Below are 25,195 nucleotides of genomic sequence, written 5' to 3' on the forward strand. Positions count from 1 at the left end.
TGTATTTAAATTTGTCATTAACCTAAGTAACACATCTCTAAATATGGACACGGTTTCTATGTTGCCCTCCCCCCAAACCAAGCATGGTGGTGCATACTTGTAATCCTAACGTTCAGGGCTGGGATAAATGAGACTAGCAAGCTTGGAGCACCTAATGGGACACTGCTCATCACTCCTGCCCAAAGAAAGGAAGAAAGAAAAAGGAAGAGAAAGGAAGGGAGGGAAACACACACACATACACACACACCGATATTTAAACATTTAGCTCCAAAGAGAAGTTTCTATACTGTTGGTCTGTATTACTGATTAAACTCAACAATCTTTTTACTGCTGGGCAGTGGTGGCGCAATCCCTACCCTTGGGAGGCAGAGGCAGGCGGATTTCTGAGTTCGAGGCCAGCCTGGTCTACAGAGTGAGCTCCAGGACAGCCAGGGCTACACACAGAAACCCTGTCTTGGAAAAAAAATACATAAATAAAATAAAAAATTAAAAAAAAAAACCCACAATCTTTTTAAAAATCTTTTTCTATGTCTTTCTCAATTAGTAAATCCTTCGGTATTGTTCTCTTGCTTCCCATCCCCCCCCCCCCATTCTCATCCACTGCTCTGTGTTAGTACAGTAGCCTATCCTGAGCTAAAGGCTTGGTTGCTGATTTTCTGTTTGTTTTATCCCTCCCCCCTTAGTCTCTTTCAGTGTTCACAAAGTTTACCCTTTGTCATTCCCACTTTTGGACTCATTTTTACAAATTCTAAATGCAATGCTGCCATAATACTAGTTAAAACTATACTAGACCTACAAAGGAGGGCAGGTTCACATCGTACACCTCAGATCGACTCTTACAGAGTTTATACAGCAGATAATTGTCTATCCTTTGTAACAAATGATAATTCTAATTAGCATTTTCATGACATCCCAAACTATAAGCTAGCCATTCTGCTTAGGTATGTATTATCTATGAATTAAAAAGTGATTAAATACTCAGACTTCCTTTAGATCAAACATTTTCTGCATAAGTTTCTTGATAAAACAGCACAATTATCACTCTGTAGACTTACTGAGTTTTTAATGTTTTACCTACATGCTGAAAATTCCGTTATTTATCGTTCATTCACCTACATTTATAGCTTATTAGATTTAAAGCTTTGAGTATACTATTATTTACCTACTAAATACGTTTTTTGGGAGTGAGGAAGATGACACACAGAATGAAGTAAATTTCCTGTCACATTCAGGTACACTACATATACATACATGAATATGTAAGCCTGCATATATTTATGCTTACATGTATACACATAGCATTACAAGTTCCATTAGTTTATCTTTATTATACAAATGATCTTTTGTAATTTTATATTGTTTTACTTAACTAAAACACATAACCATCATGAACAAACCTCATTTCAAGACTCATTCTTCGCTAGGCTTAACCTATAATTTTAAGAATAAGACACTAATGCGCAGTAAAAAACCAAGGTTCTCTTTTTTTTAACTTCAATACTGTCAAACTTTCGGACATTCAAACAGTACTTAATATACAGTATGGAGAATGTCAGAGGAATAACAACTAAATAAACCTTAAAGTAAGTACAGTTCAAGTTGGGACATCTATGTAACAGTTTAAAACTTGCAAGTTTTCATACTCTAATAGGCACAGCTGACACCATGACTGAAGGACCACTCAGACCTCGAATCCCAGCACACAGGCAGCACCACCTGCCACAGTGAGAGCAGAGGCCTGCTCCACCAGAGTCCACAGTTCCGGGGACGTCTGTAAATGTAGGACCCTTACTCTTCGATTTCTGCAGTTCTGCTTCTAGCTAACAGTTCTTGTTATCTGAGGTGTGTCAACTCAGGATGTGTTTTTTGTGCTTAAAAGCTCACCCTGAGAAAGACCTGAGAAACCAGCATTGTTGCCAACCAACTAATAAAGACTTTCTGTTACCTTGAACCTTCTCTGATGTATATGTCACAATAACACTGCCTACAGCAACTGACAGATTAAATAAAATCCTTATCTAAACGCCAGGGACTTCCTTCACAAAATTAGTAAAAACCAATCCTAAAATATATATGGAACCACAAAAGTACCTAAATAACACAAGTTAATTTGAGCACATTTTCTAGTAAAAAATTATATATATATATATATATATATATATATATACACTTTAATATATGGCTTAATACAGCAAACCTATCTCCTGAATTTCAAAACAGTTACTGATCTTAAGTAATGTACTGGAAATTCTAGCCCTTGTGCAGTATACAGTTTAGAGTAGGAGAGAATGCCCTAGCTAAAAGGCTTAAGCTATAAAACATTTAAAAGCCTTTATCCCATTATTGGCAGGTACACTGTAAGTCCCGATATAAGGAGGTATGGCTTGGTTGGAATAAGTGTCACTGTGGAGATAGGCTCTGAGGTCTCCTATGCTCAAGCTATGCCTATGGTGACACACACTCTCTCCTGATGTCTCTAGATCAAGATGTAGAACTTCCAGTTTCTTTTCTAGCCCAATATCTGCATGCATATTATGACAATAGCGGATACTATGGCTAACCCTTTGAAACAGTAAGCCAGCCCCAATTAAATGTTTTCCTTTATAAGAGTTGCCACATGTATGCTGCCTTTTAACAGCAATAAAACCCTAATTAAGACAGGGACAGCATCTAAAATGTGTAATGGGAAAACTAGATTCTGGTAAACAGGAGTTTGCAACCAGAAAGGAGCACACTGGAACCTTATTACTGTTTCATTTCTCAGTCTGGGTATTGAGTGCCAAGCAGTTTCACATCTTTCCATACCATGACCCTTGTGCAGTATACAGTTTCTATGATGCCATGTTCATATATGCTTTTCCCCCATGGGTGATGAGATCTACACGCTGACAAGCTTCCCCACCTAGACTTGTGTTCATGTATTTAGTTTTGGCAAAAAGTTAAGTTCAAAAAACCTTAAATTTATATTAATCACATTTTACTACAGTTTTCTATGCATCCCTTCAATACTTTCATTGAGGTTGATTTATGCTTAGCCTATTTATATTATTCATTTTAATGTCTCCGCTGACATTATAAACCATGTTGTCTCTCCCTTCATCCTTCCTCACCCTGCCCCCATTTCTGGCTTTCTACCACCAAGTAGTAACCATTCAGTATGTTCTAAACTCAGAAAGCCAGTCACGATACAGCTGCTTTAAGTATTTCCTCTGGCTGGCAAAAAAAAACAAAACAAAAAAACAAAAAACAAAAAGTGCATTTGTGAGCCAGGCGTGGTGGCGCACGCCTTTAATCCCAGCACTTGGGAGGCAGAGGCAGGCGGATTTCTGAGTTCGAGGCCAGCCTGGTCTACAGAGTGAGTTCCNGCCTGGTCTACAGAGTGAGTTCCAGGACAGCCAGGACTACACAGAGAAACCCTGTCTCGAAAAAACCAAAAAAAAAAAAAAAAAAAAAAAAAAAAGTGCATTTGTACATGGTATGTTCATATACATGTACCATGAAAACACACACATGATTAAATAAAAATTCCTGGTTTTGTGCTCAATATTTCAGTGACAAGAAATATGGAACACATCATAGTTGACATTTCATAAACACTAGTGCATATTTCTTTGTCTTATTCTCAAGATAAGCAACCTGCAGAAAACAGAATGCATCATAGAGACCAAATACACTGCAACCCAAACAAAATGTCACAAAGAAATATTATGATTTTTTTCTATTACTCTGCCTTAAATTCTTCATTTGCTGTTCCAAAACTGAAAGAGAACAGAATGTGATAATATGACAAAAACAGAGGAACTCATGAGAGGAGATGAGCAGATGACAACGGACCTGCACAGCTTCTCTGGAAACTACTGCAATGTCTAGTAGGATGTGATTGCTTTATGATGGGCCCAGTCCTAACACTCGGGTACAGAAAAACAGACATGCATAAAGATGTGCATCCAAAGATGTGCTAGGAACTTGCAGTGGCTCCAGTCACAGAACCCAAACTGGAAACTTGCCCAGTGCCTGCCAACTGTGAAATGCTTGTATCATACAATAGTCAACCTCAGCACAGGTGCAAAGCATAAATGATGACGCATACAGACGGTGTTAATGACCTAAGTCAGACAGGATAGTATATGGTTTCTTCATTCCAAGTTCAAAACAGGCCAACAGACTGATTGTTTCAAAAACCAAATAAACGGTCCCATTAACAAAACAGAAGAACATGTTCTCCTTCTGGGCATGTGCTGGCTACACACCCATTTATACCAAATGCATAACACACTACATTTCCATTTGTAAAAGTCCATGAGACAGCATGCTCACATGGATATTATGCTTCAACCAAAACATTTTTGAAGCAGGCTATAGGGAATTAAAGGTGGATAAGGCATTGCCAAAACTGTTTTCATTTTATTCCCATAGTGTCAAGTTCAGGATTTTAAAATATCATCAAGATCATAAATAATGAAATAAAACATACAGAATATTAACCTAAAATAATGCAAAGGTCTGGGTTTTAAAACACAATACACACATAAAGGTGACCTTGAAAAACAAATCTCAAGGTCTTTGTTTCTGGCTAGAAAGATGAGATGATGGCTATTGTCCCACAACGCTATCCCACAAAACTGTGTTAAGTTAAAGAATTAGAGACAAAAAAGTCCTATCTAAATTACAATGTAAAACGGAGGTGCATATAACAAGAAATGAGCCAGGTAGTAGTGGTGCACGCCTTTAATCCCAGCACTTGGGAGGCAGAGGCAGGCGGATTTCTGAGTTGGAGGTCAGCCTAGTCTACAGAGTGACCGTATAGCCAGGGCTATACAGAGAAACCCTGTCTCAAAACAACAAAAACCAAAAACCAAAAAAAAAAAAANAAAAAAACAAAAAAACAAAAACAAAAACAAGAAATATAAATAGGTTAAGGACAAATGCAACAGTTAACAATTTTAAACATTTATATGGAAAGGAAAGTTTGTTCAAGTGAACTCAGAAAGAAGACTTTAGCAAAACAAGTTTCAATAACTAGTAATGTGGTTCAGTAGTAGAGCACTTGTCTAACACAGTACAAAGCCACAGGAGTGAACTCTAACACTTAAGAAGATGAAACAGACTCCACTTCTTGGTTTGGGCAAGGGGCTGGGAGTGGTAGATGGTAAAGAGGGTGTGGGGACCTCCCTTGATATGTTTCACGTCATACTGTTGTTAAGGGCTTTCCTACAACATGTGCATCGGGCCTTGGGACAAAGACACTGTGTAAAAAAAAATTCCCTGGTTTGTTTTCATTAATTGCTTTCTGAGCCTTCTGCTTAGAGCACAAACAAGAGTTCACCATTTTTTTAAACAATGTCCAACCTTCTAATTTGCCCAGTTTTTTTTTTTCCTTTCTTACTGTTTTCTCATGTGTTTCACACTAGGTAAGCAGGGGCAAGCACATTTCTGTGAGTTTAAGGACGACCTGGCCTATATAGCAAATTCTAGAAAAGCCAGAGCTACAAAGAGAGGCCCTACTTGCCTCCCCTCACCAGGAAGATAAATGTAAATCTTTAATGAAAGTCTGCATAGTGATTAAAATTAAAATGTCCAGGTGTTACAGACTGAACCCAAAATGCCTCCCATGGGTTCCTATTTTGCAATCAAATCTTATTCTCCACCTACGGCACAAAGTACAGAATGTGTAGGAGGTGGAACTGGTGTAAGCTAGTCAACAGAGGGGCTAGTTTTCAACAGAAGGCTAGTTTGTCACTGGTTCTAGCATTAGTCTGCCAAGAGAGAGAGCAACCCCTCGCACACAATCTAACGCCTCGCACACAATCTAACGCCAGGAACTGAACTGCCCCTCCAAGTCTTCCTCCCGTGGACAACTGCGATCTGCTCTGAAAGCCAAGTTATTTCTGTGGGGTACTTTCATCAATTTCTTTTCTTCTTTTTCAAGCTACAGAGGTGGAGCTGAAATAGTCATTACACACTCACCTGGTGTAACAGACGCTTGAGTTTCAGTAACTGCGTTTTTACAGCTGTGCAATCCTGGACCATGTGCCTGAGGGTCATCTCATCCAGGATCACTGTGTTGTCTGGCACATCTACAAACATCTTCTGAGCCTGGAAAAAGGGGGTCCCTCCATAGCTTTCAAAATGACCCAAAGGAGATTCTCTATAAGGAGAGCCTCTGGAAGGGTGGGGAAGAAGGAAGGAAAAGATATACAGTTTAAGAAGAACGAAGAAAGAATGGCAAGGCATTACTTCAGCAATCTTTACAACTCAGTTCACAGTGCCTTCATACTCACCACCATCACCAAATGTCCCTCTGAGCAGTACAATCTGCTTACCTGTTAGCAAAACTGACTTTTATGATTCCCTAACTCCATCCACTTTGTATATTCATACATTAGCTGAAGGAACCAACCTTAAGAGTCAAAACCACGCAGACAATGCTCCTGTCAAAGCTATAGGAGTTAGAGGTATGCTCAGTCCTTTCTGTGCTGACTGCTCTTCAGCTTCTGACTTGGGCTGGCATCTTAAATGATACAGTACTCTATATCCAAAGCTAACTGACAGAGCCACATTATTCCCAATGTGGACACACTATGAGAATATCATCTCTTCAGTGTCCATCTTTACTAATACAGGTTTAAGCAAGGTTTTAAAAGAGTCTGATGTAAACCACGTACTCCCTAATCTCAAACTACACTTTAAGAAAACAAAACTTACTCTTTGAGCCCTGGATAGAATGCCTGCCCAGCACACACAAGGCTCTGAACTTGATTCTCATCACCACATAATCTGGATGTGATGGTACAGTCTTATCATTCCATCCCTCAGGAGGTACAGGCCAGAGGATCAGGAGTTCAAGGTTATCCTCCTCAGCTACACAGCATATTTGAAGACAGCCTGAACTAAATGCAAGCTTGTCTAAAAAAAAAAAAAAACCCTTTAGAACTTTAAGTCAGAATCACAGCCTGAGGCAAGAGGAACTAGAGAACAAGCCCATCTCAAGAGAAAGCTGCAGTTTCCTTCAGTTTCATCCTTTAATAGCTATGTAGAATTAAAAAAAAAAAAACATTAAGAATAAAAGAAATACACTAAGGATAATGTATTTTATGGGAATGTAAAATATAATGTGCTAGTCAGATTTGATAGCTTAAAATTACTGTATCCACGTTACACAAAATTTCTGACAGTTATTAACGTATGACAACTACATGATATCTCAATGTCCTAATGAGGTACACTTAGAAAACATTAGAAATGAAGTTAAATCCTGTGTATTGAATATGTAAAAATCAGTGTGTTATATTTCAACCATCATGAAGAGGAATACGGCATCTACTTAAGCTTCTATCTTTTAACAAATATTCCCAAAACACTCAGAATTTACTGTAAGGTATTTTTACACTATTGTTATTCTCTGAAACTACTCATTCAAATTTCAGTACTACTAATAAAAAAAAAAAAAAGAAAGAAAGAAAAGGAGAATCTTCAAAATGGTTTACGATGCCACAGACAAAATCCAGTTTATTCTTCAAGCTCTTTCCCCAATCCTTTCTCCCTCATAGAAACTTAACCAACAGCTAACTGTCCAGAATTCCCAAAGCACACTATTTATGTGTCATTTTCAAAGGACACATCTTTGCAGTAGTTCCTATAGTCACTCATCCCACTGTCCCTCCACTCAAGATATCTCAGCAACCCCTCTTCATCTTTAGTCCGCTGACATCTCTTTCTGGAAAAGCCCCTTTAATCCCGTAAGGTAGAACCTTGAGCTGCTATAGGTATTTTTATAGAGCCCAGTACTGGGCTCCACACCACAACACACTGTATATGGTTTTAATACCTGGAAAACTTTATGCTTCATGAAGAAAAAGGCTATATTTCTTATTCCTTTAACGTGCATTAAGTGTTTATTGTTATAACTGCTTTGGTACTGAGTAAGGAAAAGGGATTTTTAACTACTAGTTTGATATATTTTTTAAAGCTTTACATTTCTGATATTCTAAAATTCTATAGCTGTGACATGATAAAAACTTTTTAAAAAATTATTATTTAGGCCTACAGAGATGGCTTAGTAGATAAGAGCACTTTTTGTTCTTGCAGAGGACCTGAGTTCAATTCCCAGAACCCACATGTTCTCACAATCCATAATTCCAGTTTCAAGGAATCCTCACCTTCTACCCTCTGCAGGCACCAGATACACACATGGTACACATACATACATGCAGGCAAAATATTGGTGTGAAAAGGGTTGGGAGAATAGGAGGGTATGTGTAGGGAGGATTACCCAAAATAAAGGAGGTATGGGAGAGCCTTAAGGAAACCCACTATTTTATAAGCATGAATGTGCAGACGTGTGTGTGTGTGTGTGTGTGTGTGTGTGTGTGCACGCGCGCACGCGTGTGCCTGTGTGTGTGTGTTTAAATGGAGGTGCTTTCTGTGGGTAGTTAATGCGTTCTTAAAAAGAAGATATATTAAATATAAATGACAGGCATGAGACTTCCCTGTGATTCAGGGAAGCTGCAGAAGCTCCTTAACCAATACAGGATATTAATCATCATTTTGTTCCCATACTACCACAAAATGTCAAGTCCCCCTGCTGAAGACACAGCACATTCTGGTTGCAGGACAGAAAAATCAAGCTGGAACTGACCTTGAAACTTCTTCTCTACTGGCTAGATATGCTGCTAACCCCAAAATACTGACCTGTCAGAATGAGGTGGCCACTAATAGTCATGACAGTTATGGAGTGGCTAACAGTCTTCTAATTGGAATCAAGCCTGTTCCACAGGAAAGAATTTATGTCTGGTATAAGAAATCTGGTTACAAGTCCATGGCTATAGAAGTCATAGGGTGGGACTATTACTATTTTGCCAAATGGACAAGGTGTCACACTATCTTCTATCTATCTGTTAATACCAATAAATTAATGATGCTCTCAACCTTGGTCAGAGAAGCGTCTTACTACAGTGAGTAGCAGGCGGTTGTGAGTAGCAACTCCCAACTGGCCACAGTGTTGAAAATAAGTGATTGTTGAGTGCTCAGCCCTAAATGGGACACACATTATCAGCCCTGCTAAGGCTCAGAAATACTATGGAGAGGAGGAGAGAGGAACGCAAGAGCTGGGAGACGGACAAGAGTGCTGAGAAGTCTGTCCTGTGGACATGGCATGGCACTCATGACTTCGCAGGCACTATGGGTTAGCTGCACACAGGAGGATGACAGTTCGTCCTGGGACAGGCTCATGAGGCTCCACCCCTAGCTACAGAGCCATCTGTATTTGCTGGCTGCAGGGGAGGGGGAGGTCAGGGATTTAGCTGAGGGTAGGTTCTAATGGAGGGCTTCCTTCCTGTCCGTGCTCATGCCAGCAGCACTAACTCAGAACCTGTTATAACTCATTAACTACGTTATTTTTTTAAAAGGAGGAAGAGGAATAAGGAGAAGGGGAAAAAGGAGAAGGAGAAAAAGGAGGAAAAGAAAGGAGAAAGAAAAGGAGAAGGAAAGAAGAAAGAAGAGGACGAGGAGAAAAGGAGAATTTGAAGTAGCACTTGACATTAACCCACCAGCCTAAATAATAAAACAATCGCATTACTAATTAATTATAATTTTAGAGGCATCTTCCCAAATTACACATCCTATCTGTAACTCAGCTTCTTAAACTTCCCCACTTGCAAACGGTCCTACCACGAGGATGCACTTTTGCACTGGCAGGTGCACAGTCTCCGTGAGCACACGCTCGGGTATGAGAGCATTGCTCTTCTCTGTCTTCTAAGTCACACCTTTTATTTCAAAATTAATCTTTAGTGTTTTTCTGACCATTAAAAACTTGTAGGTAGAAGTTGAATAGGCATGCTTTATGGTAATTATTTAATTCTTTAAATGCTATATCTGGCACAATCCTAATCAACACCCTAGGATGTTATCTTGTAGAATCACTGACTTGATTTGACAAGTTAGAAAAAGATCAGCCAAAACTGACACTCACCCACTTAGGGACTTTCTATCTAGAACTGTAATAATAAAGATAGGATGGAATTTGGAGAAACAACAGACAAAAACGAGACAAGAAGGCAGCATTCTAGAAATGGATACACAAACACATTCACCTCCTCTTTGAAAAAGCAACAAAGGCAATTTAATATTGGATGATCTTTTAACCAAGCAAGAGATACCTACATGCAAAAGAAAAGAAATAACCGGGCTGGAGAGATGGCTCAGCAGCTAAGAGCACTGACTGCTCTTTCAGAGGTCCTAAGTTCAATTCCCAGCAACCACATGGTGTGGCCCACAACCATCTATAATGGGGATCCCATGCCCTCTTCAGGTGTGTCTGAAAACAGAGACAGTGTACCCACATACATGAAATAAATAAATAAATAAATAAATAATTCGAAAAAAACAGAAAAGAAAAGAAATAACCTCAAAAATTAACAAGAGACCTCAAAAAAATGTACAAGTATAAAATTCCTATGTATTAGGAAAGAAAACCTGGTATATCTTGGCTTGCAAATGTGTTTTCAGATGCAGTGTGTATGTACACACATATTCATGTATTCCAAGAAAGAAAACATGTAAACTGAAACTTTAAAAGTCATCGTCAAATTTTAAAAGTGAGAACGCCATTTAAGAAATTGGAAAAGACCCAGACTGGAAGAAAATATTTCTCATATATGTATCTGATTCAGGACTAATATCTCAAATATACAAAGAACCATTAAAATTCAACAATATAAGGATAACTCAATTTTAAAAAATTGGCAAAGATCTGGGCACCTTAGCAAAAATGAGACATAAATGGAAAATAAGCGTCTGAAAAAAATGTTCAGCACTGTAAGTCATTGAGAACTGTGGATTAAACAAGGCACCACTGCACAGCCAACAGTTGATGTCCAAAGCACACCACCATCGCTGCAAAGAGTGTGACCACCAAGAACTCCCATTCACCGCAGCAGAACAGAAAGTGGCAACAGGCCATAGCAACAACAAATCCTGGAGAGGAAAAAGCTGACTTATCTGAGTACTTCTTTTTCAAACTTTTTATGACAAGAAAGAATGAAACTCACTTAATACTTAATGTGACAGACAACAGTTAGAGGAAGGAGCAAGTCAATGGTGAAAATAAACAAGTAATCATAAGAAACTTCCAAAACCTAATGAAATATTAATCTACATATCCAAGAAGCTCAACAAGCTCCAGACATGATAGTCTAGTCACCCCATCATCTAACTTTTTTTGAAGCCAAAATCAAAGTTAGTATTATTTAGATGGCAAAGAAAAGTGACTCCTGATGTGGAAGAAATATTAAATAAGAGTTGAGTTCTCATCAGGAAGCAAGGGGTCAAAACATCTTAAAAGACTACCAATAAAGCATTCCACACCTAGCAAAGCAATGTTTAAGATAAAAAGGAAATCTAAAATAGAAGACACTCCAAGAGAATAAAAACTATGGGAACCTGCTGCTAGCCTACCTTCCTTCCCTACAAGACTGAGTGATGCAGAAGAATACAGTACCTCTTTAGGTTTGTCTTCAGTAACAAACATGTCAAACCAGATGATCAGCAAGGAACCAAAGGACTTGGGTAACAATGTGCGCTAATACCTTAGAGGCATCAATGGATTATCTACAGATATTAAATTAGTAGCAAAAAAAAATTGCCACAAAGAAAAGTCCATGTCTAATTTAAAATCAGTAAAAAAAATCCTTCACAAACTCTTCTCAAAAATACTTATGAAGGGGACAGCTCCCAATTCATTCTAAATGACCCATAACTGAAACAAAATCCACCTCAAAAAAACTAAAATAGCATTTGAGAATAGGTACATAAGACTCATAACTAACAGAAGTGTAAAAGGTACATGCTAAAAAACCTGACTTGTTCAAGAAATAAATGGCCGGCTAAGTATCTCCAAGTCAATATGACATACTGTAGTAACAAGATGATAAGATGGAGAAAGAGTCTACTGAAAAGCCAGTAGAGAAATCATTGAGTGTCACCATGATAAAAATATTCAACAAAGTCTGAACAGAAGGGAATGTCTTCAGATTGATAAAGGAAATCTATTTTAAAAACAAAAAGCAACAAAACAAACAATACCATTCTCGACAGTAAATAAATGTTTCCCCCAGTATCAGAAACAAATCACAGCTATTGGCTCTCATGACTTCTATTCAACACCATGCCAATAGACTGGGCAAGAACGAAAACTATCCAGATTGAAAAGGACAAGGTAAAACTACCTGTTCTCAGATGAAGTCAAGTACATACAAAATCCTAAAAGCTAAGGACAAAGTTAAGAGTCCTTTGCATAACAATGGAGTTACTCAATTAAATAATTACAACAAAGGAGGACAGTGAGCCATAAGGTCACAAGTTTTATAAAGTACGCACAGAAGGATCAATAAAGAGGAGCCGATCCAAGTCTCAAACTAATAGTAAAAGTGACATACCCCACCTCCAAACAATACTAGGAACCCTAAAACATAAGGGTCTCACCTACAAAAGTGCTACTGGAAAGGAAATGCACTTAGTTAAGGGCTAGATTGCAGTTATAATTTGAAGAATAACCACACGGAGGGAAGGGTTTGTACGTTTTGTTAGGGTAGCGAGAATTCTATATAATGTAAACGTTTTAGGAAAAGGAAACTATTGGAAGAAAATAGGAGTGGAATATTAAGCAGGGGTAACAGAAAAAAGTGGTGTTGTGATGAGAATACCAGGGAAGATCCAGATGGGTAGGTCTGAAACAGTGGTGCCCCAACAGGCCTAGGCAAAAATGACAGTTCTAAGGCATGTTGTGGTAACAAAATTTTGTGACACCCACCCTTGTAAATAGCTCAGGCAAGCTTAAAAAACCCAGCACAGACACAGGAAGCTTGAGGGTAAAATGAACCAGTCACCCTACACGCCTCAGCTTTATCAGGGAGTGCAGCCACTCCTGAGAGAACACCATGCTAAGTAAATCAGATGGGCAATCTGCAAAAATACTGTCTGTGCTCTCTCCCTCACTACAGACTTCTGGAAACTGGCAAGTCATAAGTGCTTTAAAGCATATCAGTTCTAAGGAGGGATTTATGATCATATTTAGGAAAAATTAAATTCTGCAAAGTCACAATTTATAGAAACAGGTATAACGCAGCCACCATTTAAACAAATAATTTAATTTGTTCATTCTTAAATTTACCTGAGTGAAGACCTCTCTTCTGTACCTGCTAATATATAGGGAATCAGAGTTTAGGTTTTGGACTTTTGGGAAGAGGCAAGGTGTGTTTTCTAACTTTACTGATAGACAATTACACTCAGCCTCAGTTGGGACATTTCTAAGGACAGAGACAATTATCTCCATGTTATCCATTCTGTTTCTTTTCTGTTCTACAAATTTTATCTATTTATGTTATGTGTCTAGATATTTGTTCCTATGTATGTCTGTGTACCTTGTGTGTACATGGTGTATGCAGAGTTGAGAAAAAGTGTGGTATTACCCCTGGAACTGGGATTAGAGATACTTGTAAGCCACTATGTTGGCTCTGAGACTTGATCTTGGATCCTCTGGGAAAGCAGCCAGTGCTATTAAGTGCTGAACCATCTTTCCAGTTCTCCCCCCTGCCATTCCATTTCTAATAGGCTGAGGTCCAGTTATGATAAACCTGAAAATACCAGACTCTATCATACAAACTTCTGTACCTGCCCTTGTTCCAGGCTGAATGTACGACATTAAGACACTAATCCCAGCAGTCCCCAGTCAGACCTGTAGGACTGATTCAAAGTAACACCACTTATTCTGAGCTAGCCTAGACAGAGCATACGAACAAGCACAGCTGCTGTGCACTCACGGCATCTTCCCATCCCTTTATTAGGCCCCCATTATCACAGCAATAGCACTACATTGTAAGTATCCAAGTGCTTGTCTTTCCACAGTCGCTATATAGTACTCATATGTGCATGAAATGGCACAGACACAAGTCTCTTCCTAGCTTCAGTATAAAGATGTCTACTTTTAAGCCTTATCAATGCAGAATTCTATCATATTTAACACAATAGTTCAAGAAGCCATTACCAATCTACAACTTTCACTTCTCATACTATCTCTAAATTCCTATCAGCTCAAGACTTTAGGGGAGCATACAATATACAGGCTACAAACGAGTATTAAGCAAATGAACACATTTTAAAACTAAGGATTTGTTATGATTTGAATATGACGTATCTCTCACAGGCTCATGTTCTGAGTGTTTGATCCCAGATGGTAATGATATTCTGGGAAGCTGGAGAATGTATGGGAGGATGGTAGAAATAAACCATTAAGGTTGAACTTTTGGAGGTTATCCCTGGCACTTAGTTCCAGCCTCAAACTCTACTTACTGGTGTGTAGTGACGTAAGGAACCTCTGTCATTTGTTCCTCAAACCACGAGCTTTGCCATTCCTTTCCTGCCCTGATTGACTCAAACTTTGAAACTGGGTGAACACAACCCTATCCTGTCTGTTAGCCATTTCTGTTGGGTGCTATGGTGACAGTGAAGCAAAAATAACTGACACTCAATGCTTGTCACTTAGGCCTCATTCACCAGCCTTAGTTTAACTCACTATAAACAAATATCTCAGACTAAATAAGTGGGATCCAAGTAGTAATGAAGGCAATCTTTACACCAGGCTCTTACCTGGCAAGATCGACCCTCTGAAGCTGTTCCCAACAAAGCCATAATGTACAGAAGTACTGCGTGCATTCTGCTGGACTGCCCAACTACACCCTTCTGTGTGTTTACACAAAGACTCAGTTGGATCCTATTTTTCCTTAATCTACTGAAGAATATTTTATTAGACTAGACTTGTTCAGCTAAGACAGAAGAACATAACAAAGAGTTAAGAAAATTACTCGGTCACCCAGGACCTATCCAGTGTACGTCCAAACTCACTCGTGTTGGCTCCTCTGTATTTGTCTGATACGGTGAATAAATCCAGGAGAGACAAATGCTCCATCTTATACACAGTGTGTATCTGCTGACAATGTGTCAAACTTTGTGCTTTGCTTTGCTACAAGGACCCTTAGCAACAACTCTGCTTCTTGTTTTAGAGAGCACAGAGGAACATATATTTTTCTTCTATTATTTTTCGTCTCAGTGTAATACATTCCATGATAAACATAGTTTGTGAATTGAGATGTTCAAAAATTTTAATTACAAAAACAAAACAAAACAAAAACAAAACTGCCATTGTTTACCCCAAACTGGCTACAGCACACACCTTCATCCTGATCCATGGATACTCACAGAAAAGCATTTTTAAGCTGTTCACAAATGGTACACTGAAGACTGCAGTGTACAGAGGGTTAAACAGACTTAACTTGCAAAGCTAATCTACAACAGGTGAAGCTCTGCCCCCAGGTGTGAATGGTTGTGAACCCATTATAGGACATGGTCTGATTCCAATTTCATACCATTCTATGCTTCAAAATGCAAAGTACTTTTCTAGTGTCATATGGCCTCCTTTAACAGTATTTGTGGAATTTTACACTTTTAACTTTTAAGCAAAATAAAACCAATAACTTAGTAGTTACCTTTACAATATTATTTTTAAAAATTATAAAATAATAAAGTCAGCATTCATTAATTCTGAAATTAAGAGCCCAACCTCAAGTCAATCACAAATTAAAAGTTTATGTCATAGGCACAAATGCTATTTGTAAACCTGTGATAAAGCTACTAAAAAAAGAGTTCAGCTAAGAAATGATTAGTTACTGTAACAACTGCATATCACACATAACCTGAACTGGTTTTGGTACTTTGAAAACCAGACAATATCGGCTTGGAAACAGAATTGTTAGTCACGTCACGTTAGGCAGAGAACATGAAGCCACAGTTAGAGCAGACTCACCTGCTCAGGTCACTTTTTCCATGGTGATGATAGTGATCAGGATGGCTAAGGTGGTAATGGTCCTGTCCACTCCACCTCTGGGGTGTCCTTTTCCAAAATCCGTCCTGCGACTGTCGTACATTTCTGTCTGTTCGGTCAAAGCGGTTCATATTGTCACACTCCACTGGGCAGATTAAAAAGCAACAGTCTATAAATATGTGCACACTATAAAAAGTTAACTAGTAAGCCTGATAATTAAATGCTGCTAAAAGTATTTTTTTTAATTCTAAATGCACCAACCATGTATGCTAATCAAAAAATAGTTTTCAAAGGAAATCAGTTCTTACAGTGAAAACTGAACTTCATATATCCAAACTGAAGTAAATTACAATACTTCTCTACCAACCACTTAAGTGAACTGTTGGACTGTTTTAAAATACAGGAAAACTTTCCTAAAAATCAACATTACATATTTCAAATACAAACAATCAAGATAGGAAAAGGTAGACGTTAACAGTAGCCCAGGACCCATTCTTAGAAAGGAGTGCCTCAATTACGTTTGTCAGCCTCAAGAAGCACAGATTAAACTTTCATCATAGATGATCGTGTTTTTAAATAAAGCTCGCACTTTTAAACAGTAAACTGCTCCAATCTGCCTGCGACAGAGCTGGCTCAGAAAGACTAAACTGTTCCTGAAAACAAAGCCAGTGTTCGTACCAACAAACAGTCCGCTCCTGAAATCCGACCACCACAGAACCTCCCAAGAACCCCTGAGGCGGCAGAGCCTCTTCGCTCACCCAAACGCAGTGCCCTCACATCTCGGAGCGCTTTCTGAGAAAGCTACTCTGCACAAGGGAGACATTGTGCTGCCGGCTGCCTACTCAGACATAGTTGCACACAAGGCGCCGCTCAAACAGGCCTTCCTTCCTTCCTGCTCCACTCCCAGCCCTCCCTGTGGGAAGCAAGCCCAGCCTGCCCTGTGACTCCATCTTCGCTCAGTGCTTACATAGCTACTGAGTTAGGACTGTTACTAAAAATACTCCTGAACACTAACCCATGCCACGGAACAGGAAGGGCTTCTCCAGTCCAAGAAGTAAATGAAAAGGTTCAGAATTCCTTGTGATAAAAACCTTTACATATCAATATAATCGCGATTTTTAAAACTTGACTTAACAGCCTGTTATCATTAATGATCCCTATGATTAATTATTCAGATACCTGGTTCTGAAACTTGCTGATTGTCTCATTACAGAAGATGAAAAAGTTGCTCATTTATAAAAGGATGATGCAGAAAGACCAAAGTAAACACCTTAGCCCCCCTCACAAGCACACTCAGGGTTGTCTGCAGCCATGAGGAGTCTGCACACACTTTTCTTTTTTGTAGAGACAGTTTCTAAAAGTATAACATATGAAATTACTTCCAATAATGTCTTGTTCTTTTATTGTTAAAATTATGAGGAACTTAAGTTTGGTTATGAAAAACCTAAGGATAATAAAGGTCTAATGACTGCTTCATTGAAAAATGGCAGTGAAAGTGAGGTGGCAAAGGAAAACTTAAAAAGTAAATCTTAAAAGCTTAAAACATTTTCCTGCCTAGTCTCTTCAGTAAGAACCACAGCAAACTCATGGATGTTCACACTCGTGGGTGCACTGAGTCCCAGAGCATTTCCTCCTGGCAGGAAACACTCCTCCAGTTCAGCAGCTCTGTACAGCTACTTTTACCTTTAATTTGGAAAGAGAAGTATCTAGTACCAAAGGAATCAATGTTGTTATTAGAATGACCTGGTATATTGCTAGAATAAAAATAAACATATTGCAAAGAGTACCAAGAGGCAAGCAAAGAAGCCAGCCAGCCACCCGTGAGATCAACGGTGTCACACAAAACACTGTGCTGCTTTAGTGACCAGACTCCAAACAAGGGGTCATTACTGAAACCTGAACTCAGTCCTTACAGCAGGTTAGCCGGGACACACATCTGCCACAACTGCATAAGATCAAAGCTCAAACTTAAGACATAACCTTAAGAACTCCTGACTCTCCTGGGAGTGCTACTCCTTCACTCTCTCTGGCATCTGCCCATCCAGCACATCTTTACAAACATTAGAATCTAGTTAAGATGGTAATATTTAAACATTAGTGGTAGTTATCAGGGAAATACAAGACAGTTCTTGACAGAACAAAAGATACAGAATAGAAAAGGAAATAAAAACAATAGATTCCCAAGACAGAGATCAATAAAAACCAAGTTCTGGGGCCTACAACGAACAGCACAGAGTGACACAAGAGAAGGAAGTCCCCCTGAAGGTGTAATGCTGTACAAAGATGGTATCTGTGATAAATCAGAGGAGGACAAGCCTAAAGCTACCGCAACTCAAAATACTAGAGCTAAGTTAAGATGCTGATCTAAAAACACCTTCAGCAGACATAACCCTAACCACGACCTGAAGACGTTTTTGGAGAGCCGTTTCCTTCCTTCTGAAGGTGCTCACTAGTTCCAGTAACAAATGGCAGCATACTTTAGTTCTAGTCCTCTAAGAGACAGATAATCCAGGTGTTAACCCACTGGAGAGAGAACAGGATCTAACACAGCTAACAGAGGTTTGTGGTGTGAGCGTGGCTATGTCAGGCTAGGGATCATTTTCTCTGGTGTGATAAAGGAACACATGATATCCAATGTATCCTAGCTTTTTCTCTTACAACGTTCAAGTCCCCAAGAGAGTAAATATGACAGAGATAATAATTGTTGAATAAGTAACTGGCTGAAAGACAGGATGGCATTATGACTCCCAAAGCCTAAGGTGAGTGCACTTTTTATGTTTTATGTTATCAATAAAGTTTTCAATTGCAATTTAGTTTTTAAAAAGAAAAAAAATCATGTAAGTGAAAAAAATCATATACTTGAATTATTTCACACAGTACTGGCACAGAAGGAGAAATTTCTAGAATAAAAAAAAAAAACACAAGTAGCTAGAAGCAAGCAGAAATTAAGATGAGTCTCATGTATCTCAATACAAAGTGTAGCAAAAACGTGACTTTATGGATTTGACCATAAGAGAAATAAAATCCAGTCAGCAAGTGAGCTTTGTGTGGGAGTCAGAAAGTGGTTAGAAAAACATCCTTTCAACAAAGTCTAAAGTCTAAACAGAGTAGCTGAAATAATTAACAGTATCCAGAGAGGATATTCACTAGGGCAAGCCACTAACCTGAGGATTATACTCTGATGTGCCAAATGCCAGGTGTGTATGTGGAACAAGAGGAAAGGCAGCATGTCTGCGTTTCTGACATACCAGAAATGTTGAGAAACACACTACAACAGAAAGAGGCATCCCACAACAGAAAGAACCAATTGCAAACATCCAATAGCCTTCCAAAAGAAACTCAGATTGCAAAACAGTTTCCTTATGAAATTCCTTGGTACACTAATTCAGGTCAAGGTTAAAAAAAAAAAAGAACAGCTTACAAAATTAAAACAATCTCTCACTCAGTGCAATTCTTCATTCCAAGTCACAACTCCAGCCTAAATGTTTCAGGATCCCTAACTCCCAATTCCATGCCTCCTGGCTTTCCCTCTGAAGCACCTCTCCCTCTGACCTGTTGCCATTCCTTTTAAACTAGACAAAGGCCTCTTCAGTACAGTATATGGTGAAGCTAAATGCTTTCAGAACAGGGAAAACTGCACAGTCTGGTCTTCTCTGCTTTGAATCGTGGCTAAAAGGTCTACATGGCACTGGGGAAAATCCGGAATAGTTTTCAGGAATCATAATATAGTGTTGGCAGATCTGTATCAACTAGTTCATAATTAAAAGACACTGCATACAAAAACAAAGATGCAAAACACTGTAATGAATGTGGCAGTAGTTTATGAACCTACTGTGGGAGCCAGGTATGGTGGTACACATGAATTCCATACTCAGGAGGCAGATGCAACTGAAATCTCTGTGGCATCAAGGTCAGCCTGGTCTACACACAGTTGTAGGCCAACCAAAGCTACACAGACCCTACCTCAAAAAAACAAAACCAAATAAACAAAAACCAAGAATGGAGCACAGAAGACAGAATAGGGTTTTCTGACTAAGTCTTTCCTGCAAAAACAGACTGAGCTCTGAATCAGGCTTACAAGGACATAGAGACAGGGTGACAGCTAATTTCAGTGCAGGCATCAGGAACAGATGAAAACCCTCAAAGTATTCACAGGATTCTAAAACAAATACTACCCCATCTTCCTCACTGTCTATGAAAAATTTCCATTAAAAAGAAATTAGAGAAAACCACCTAAGTATCTAAAAGCTTGAAGATCTGGGATGAGTCCAAAATAAAATAAAAGCAGATTGAGGCTCAAAATAAAATAATATTTCACACAAGAAGAAAGATGGTCTACCTCAGTCACACAGAGGATAAACAATGGGATCTCTGAACACCCTTAATTTTAGAAGGACATTAGGAAAAACAACTACTAACAAAACAGGGAGAGAAGAAGAAAACTGGGCAATTAATACAAGCCTCGTAGAGGAACAACAGGAGCACTTGGCTGCCTCTTTACCTTTAAACTTCTACATAAACTTTTCAAAAGAACAAAAGGTGCCTTGTAAGTGCTTGCTTTATCTTTACTGAAATATTACCTTATTGTAAAGAACTCCCAAATAAAAACATCACACAGCTAGATCAAAGGTAGTCAATCAAACACACACTTGCCCGGTCTCAAACCCCACACATCTTAAAGAACATCTGCTCAGTTAGGATAGCCATTCTGAGGCTGTGGGGCTCCACCTCCGGTTTGTTCACTTTAACTATTAATTACATTTTTTCTTCACTTACCCAAGACAACTTAAGGAAAAACTGTGACAGAGTTAAAGCTAGAACAACAGTTGACTTTGTCTCCTCCTTCATGACTCAGGTGTCCTTTCTCACCTGTGCTTGGTCATTCCACATGACCCAGTGCTACTCTTTCTTATCTCCATCATAAATGTCACATGACAGCACTTAGAGCGTTAAGTATGCAAATGTTTTACTTAGCTCCCTGTAAGTAATCAAATGTTCTATCAGTATACATAAACTTGCATCATCCTAAACTGCATTACTGTTACATACTCACCCAAGAGTCACCAGAACACTCAGAAGTAGATGTCCCCATTTCTAGACTGTAACTGTTCAACAACCATTACACTAAGACATTCTTTCCTGGCTTGGTACACACATCCCACACTCAGAGACTGGCACACAAATTCGATCACCAGATAAGCCCCCTCTTCCTGACTTCCTCCTATTAAAGAGCCTATAGTGATGGCTCAATAGGAAACATTATTACTTTGTTATCAAGAGGCTCGGCGTTCTAAACCTTCATGTACCCATGCACAAAGATGACTTGGCCACGGATGCCTTGTGCCCCCAGCCCAAGGTGGATGGACACTAGAACATCCTGGAATCTAATGATCAGCTCGTCTAGACAAAATGAGGAACTTCAAATTCCGAGAAGAAACTCTGTCTCAAACAATAAAGAGGTGAGCAACAGAGAGGCATGTGCATTATCAATCTCTGGCCTCCGAGCTCATACACACAGGCAGGAAAACACACTCCCACATACATGCACATACACAAACCACGCCCAATACACACACAATAAACTTTCTTTTCAGTAAAAGAAGAACACCTGTTCTTAATGAGGTCATAGTAACCTGTAATCAAATCAGGTCCATATGGAAGGTTTCACTGACGTGCCTGTTTTCCTTGGGGCACAAATGCCAATAACACCAGCAGAATTAGTGAATCGGAAACATGTGAGGGTTCAGAGACCCAATGCAACTTCTTCTCAAACTTGTATAGCATCCTGAAATAGATGCCAATGACCACTACAATCAGCAGTCAACAGTATGTTAAAAGATCCCTAATCTACCAGTCCTTCCAAAATTCTTATCCTGCAGCCAAAAGTATTTAAAAAGTTACTTTCCACCCTCCTGTAAACATAAATGCTACTTTATTTTGGGTACTTACAGAGGGAACTAATTTTAGGCCAATACTGCTTTCTTTAGGATTCTTTCAGTGCAACATAGTCAATATTGTGTTTTCTTCTAGGAAAACATCTGTACCATATATGTAGTGCTACTGGAGTTCCTGTCTACTTCACACTCATGTGTACTCAATAAAGACCTCAAATATTTGCAGTCTCTCTGACATTCTTCATATGTCTAACATGAGGATAACTAGGCTATGCTCTACAAGTATAAGACTGGTTTGATCTGTGCTTCATGCATCAGCTAAGAAAGGGAATAAAATTTCTCAAGAGAAGTTGTAGTTAACCCTGTCAAACTGGCATGCACTACCTCTGCTGCGACTTACCCCAAAGAGAGAAATCCCTCAGCCTTCACTACCAGCCTTGAAAAACATGAAAACAAAAGCATGCCACCTCTTCTGCAGTATTAGGTCTTGTTAGTGTGTGCTCAGTCGTTCTTGATGGTTTACATTTTATTTTCTCTTGTGCTCCAAAGAAGTGTAGCCCTTGAGCTTTCAGGTCAGTAACTCAGATTTCACAGCGGCAACTATAGTTTCCATCACCTACTGAACTGCTATACTGTTGTAGGGAATTCTATTCTATAGAGCTCTAGAAAGCAGTGCCTACCACATCTCCTGGGTATCATCTCCCAGAAGTACCCTCATGCTGGCCGTTCAGCTTCCTACTTTTCCTGGTGTTGGCTATAATTTTTCTTTCTTAGGACTGGAACTCCATTCTGGCTGCAGAGGTACCCCAAGTGCCAGAAGCACCACAGGAAAGTCGCTCCTGTAATAATGCCTTCAGCACTTCACTTGAACAGATTTATAAATCCAAGCTCAGCCATAGCCTACCGAGCTTCTCACTGTTAGCAACTTTAGTGGGGCAGGCTAGTTCATAACACATGCTGTCATCAGTAGAACCTGGTTAAAATGAGTGTCCTGATTTTAAGCTGTATGTACGTGTGAGTTTCTGCTTACCTTGTTCTACTTCAGTGATTTATCCTAAGAATAATGAACCCAAAGTAGCTGCAGACTCCTAAAATAATGAACCCCTCAGTTATCTATACAGTCTCAGAGTCTATGCCATCCCAGGTAATTCAAGATCCATGAATCAGGGAAATGAGCGCATGTTCATTCTCTAGACTGTAAAAGAGCACCTTTTCAGTAAAAGAAAAAAAGGAGTCCAACCAATAGCAATATGACTGATGTGGTGGGGTGAAGAAAGCACACTCAGAACAAACACACCCAGCCTCTGAAAATATGCACACCGTTCTAGCATCATGAAAAGGAATTCATCCTTTGTACTGTTTTCCTTGTTCCTGGGGAAACCTGAGATGCCATACAAATGTTTACTGACAGGGAACCCTCAAACCGCTTCAGCCATTCTTCCCAGAACAGCAGGACTGTTCACTCCACTCCCAAGGGTGTCTTTGGCTCTCTTACTATTTCCTAATACAGAAACCCCGGATATGCATGCTGCACTACCAGAGACAAGAGAACAGAAGATCCCTTCTGCACATAAATTATCTAAAGCCCTACACTGTTGGATTCTGGGACACAGCAATAAAGGAAGACTAAAATTAGAAGTTGTGGATTGGTTCTAATGTTATTTGCGTTAATTCAGCTCCCCAAATTACACAGGAATCTGCACGTCTGCCTTTGGTGCACACCTTTAATCCCAGCACTTGGGAGGCAGAGGCAGGCGGATTTCTGAGTTCGAGGCCAGCCTGGTCTACAAAGTGGGTTCCAGGACAGCCAGGGCTCTACAGAGAAACCCTGTCTCGAAAACAAACAAACAAACAAACAAAAAAAGGTTTCCAGCAGCCAATTGGCCAATGGCTCGGCAGAGAGACAGAGGCAGGACTTTTGGGGAGGCAAGGGACTCAGGAAAGGGGAGAATCACCATTGCCAAGAAAGGAATAAGATACAGAATTGAGAGCTGTAGAAGAGAGCAGGTACAATCATGCAAGAGCTGGGAAGAGCAGCCTCCCCTCCCCCGATCTGATCTGGAGTAGCAAAGATGGAATATAGGTTTTAAGTAATAATTCGGAAGTATCCAACCAAAGGGAGGCATTAGTAACGTGGAAGTGTGGGAGTGGTCCAGCCATTCAGCTGATTTAGGCATATTAAATATAAGTGTGTGTGTGTGTGTGTGTGTGTGTGTGTTTCATTCGAGAATCCAGAGCATTTGGGTGGGCAGCGAGGAACTCAAGCAGCCACCAGCAGGGAGATTAGGGCAGGGATTAGGGTAGGTTACCGGTACAGAGGAGTGGAAAGGCAAGGTACAGATCACTCCGAAGGTGAGGACTCTCCCAGGCTGACCTTAAAATCGTTACCAAATATATCATACTCTTTACAACACAAATGCTTCTCTACATATATTTCTTTTGAAATTCAAAATAAAGAAAAGTGAGAGAAAACTGGGTTGTTAAACACACATACATACACTACCATGATAAAGGTATAGAAAGTTGTTGAATCATACAGAATTAGATTTAAGACAAAGATAATCAGGTTTTAAACATGAAGCATACAAGTAAACCTGTCTTACACCAGTAAAGACTGATTCTCCCTCTAAAGGTTCCAGTGAGATTAAGAAACTGGCTACAATGCAGCCATTTGCATGCATGCATCTGCAGACTTATTACTGATCATAACTTACCATTTTCAAGAGGTGCATCCTCCGGCAAATCCACATCCAACATAAGGTCATCATCCTCAAGGTCACACGATTCAAGATTATTCAGAATATCCTGTGAACAAAAGGAGTAAGAGTACCATGACCTCATTTGGATACTTATAACATATAGTCATTTATTTTGAAAGTATCATCACATAATAACTTAGATTTATCATTGTACTGTAAGAATAAAGTAGTTTTAATTTTTAAAATTATTTTTAAAAATTCATCTGTACTATATTTTGAATTTTGGATGCCCCTACCCTAGAAAGGGAAATAGCAGGATACAGGTGACATAAAGGGGGAAATGAAAAAAACAAGAATTTTTAACTCAGGAGAGGAAAGGGAGGATAATACAGAAGTAAGGAGGAAGAGGGAAAATAACATTAATCATGTTTGAAAAAGAAAACAGTCATTTCATATTTACCTAAAATTATGTATAATACATATAAGTACACATGTATACATACAATATGTAGTTTAAACTAAGCTGTACCACTTGGAGTGATTAACAGCCCCTGTAAGAGCCATATTTAATGAAAACCCACTATCAGGTATGAGAAACCTTTTAAGATGTTGGTTAAGAGTCTAAGAGACTCTCTCAAAACAACACAAGCTATTGCTGTTGCCCTTTTGTTGCTCCAAAAGTTGGAAGTAAATCCCTACAGCTGAAGATGCCATGTGTTTTGGACATA

At 39.2% G+C, this 25,195-nt stretch overlaps 1 protein-coding gene across 8 annotated transcripts in view; it reads right to left on the reverse strand.

Moving 5' to 3' along the window:
• Nucleotides 1–25,195, reverse strand: part of Ccser2 (coiled-coil serine rich protein 2) — a 104,043-nt gene that overhangs the window by 33,199 nt on the left and 45,649 nt on the right. For 5 of the 8 annotated variants that reach the window (XM_021203075.2, XM_029541450.1, XM_029541449.1 and 2 more), the window contains exons 4-6: nucleotides 24,483–24,573; nucleotides 15,857–16,019; nucleotides 5,968–6,163 (exon numbers count right to left, since the gene is read on the reverse strand). In XM_021203075.2, the coding sequence (XP_021058734.1) occupies nucleotides 5,968–6,163; nucleotides 15,857–16,019; nucleotides 24,483–24,573 (450 nt within the window). Of the gene's footprint in view, nucleotides 1–5,967; nucleotides 6,164–15,856; nucleotides 16,020–16,632; nucleotides 16,776–24,482; nucleotides 24,574–25,195 lie in introns of those variants that run through there. The other 3 variants (XM_029541451.1, XM_021203079.2, XM_029541447.1) reach the window with 2 other exon arrangements.

This window comes from Mus pahari, chromosome 8 (assembly GCF_900095145.1).
Source record: "Mus pahari chromosome 8, PAHARI_EIJ_v1.1, whole genome shotgun sequence".
NCBI classification, from domain to species: Eukaryota; Metazoa; Chordata; class Mammalia; order Rodentia; family Muridae; genus Mus; species Mus pahari.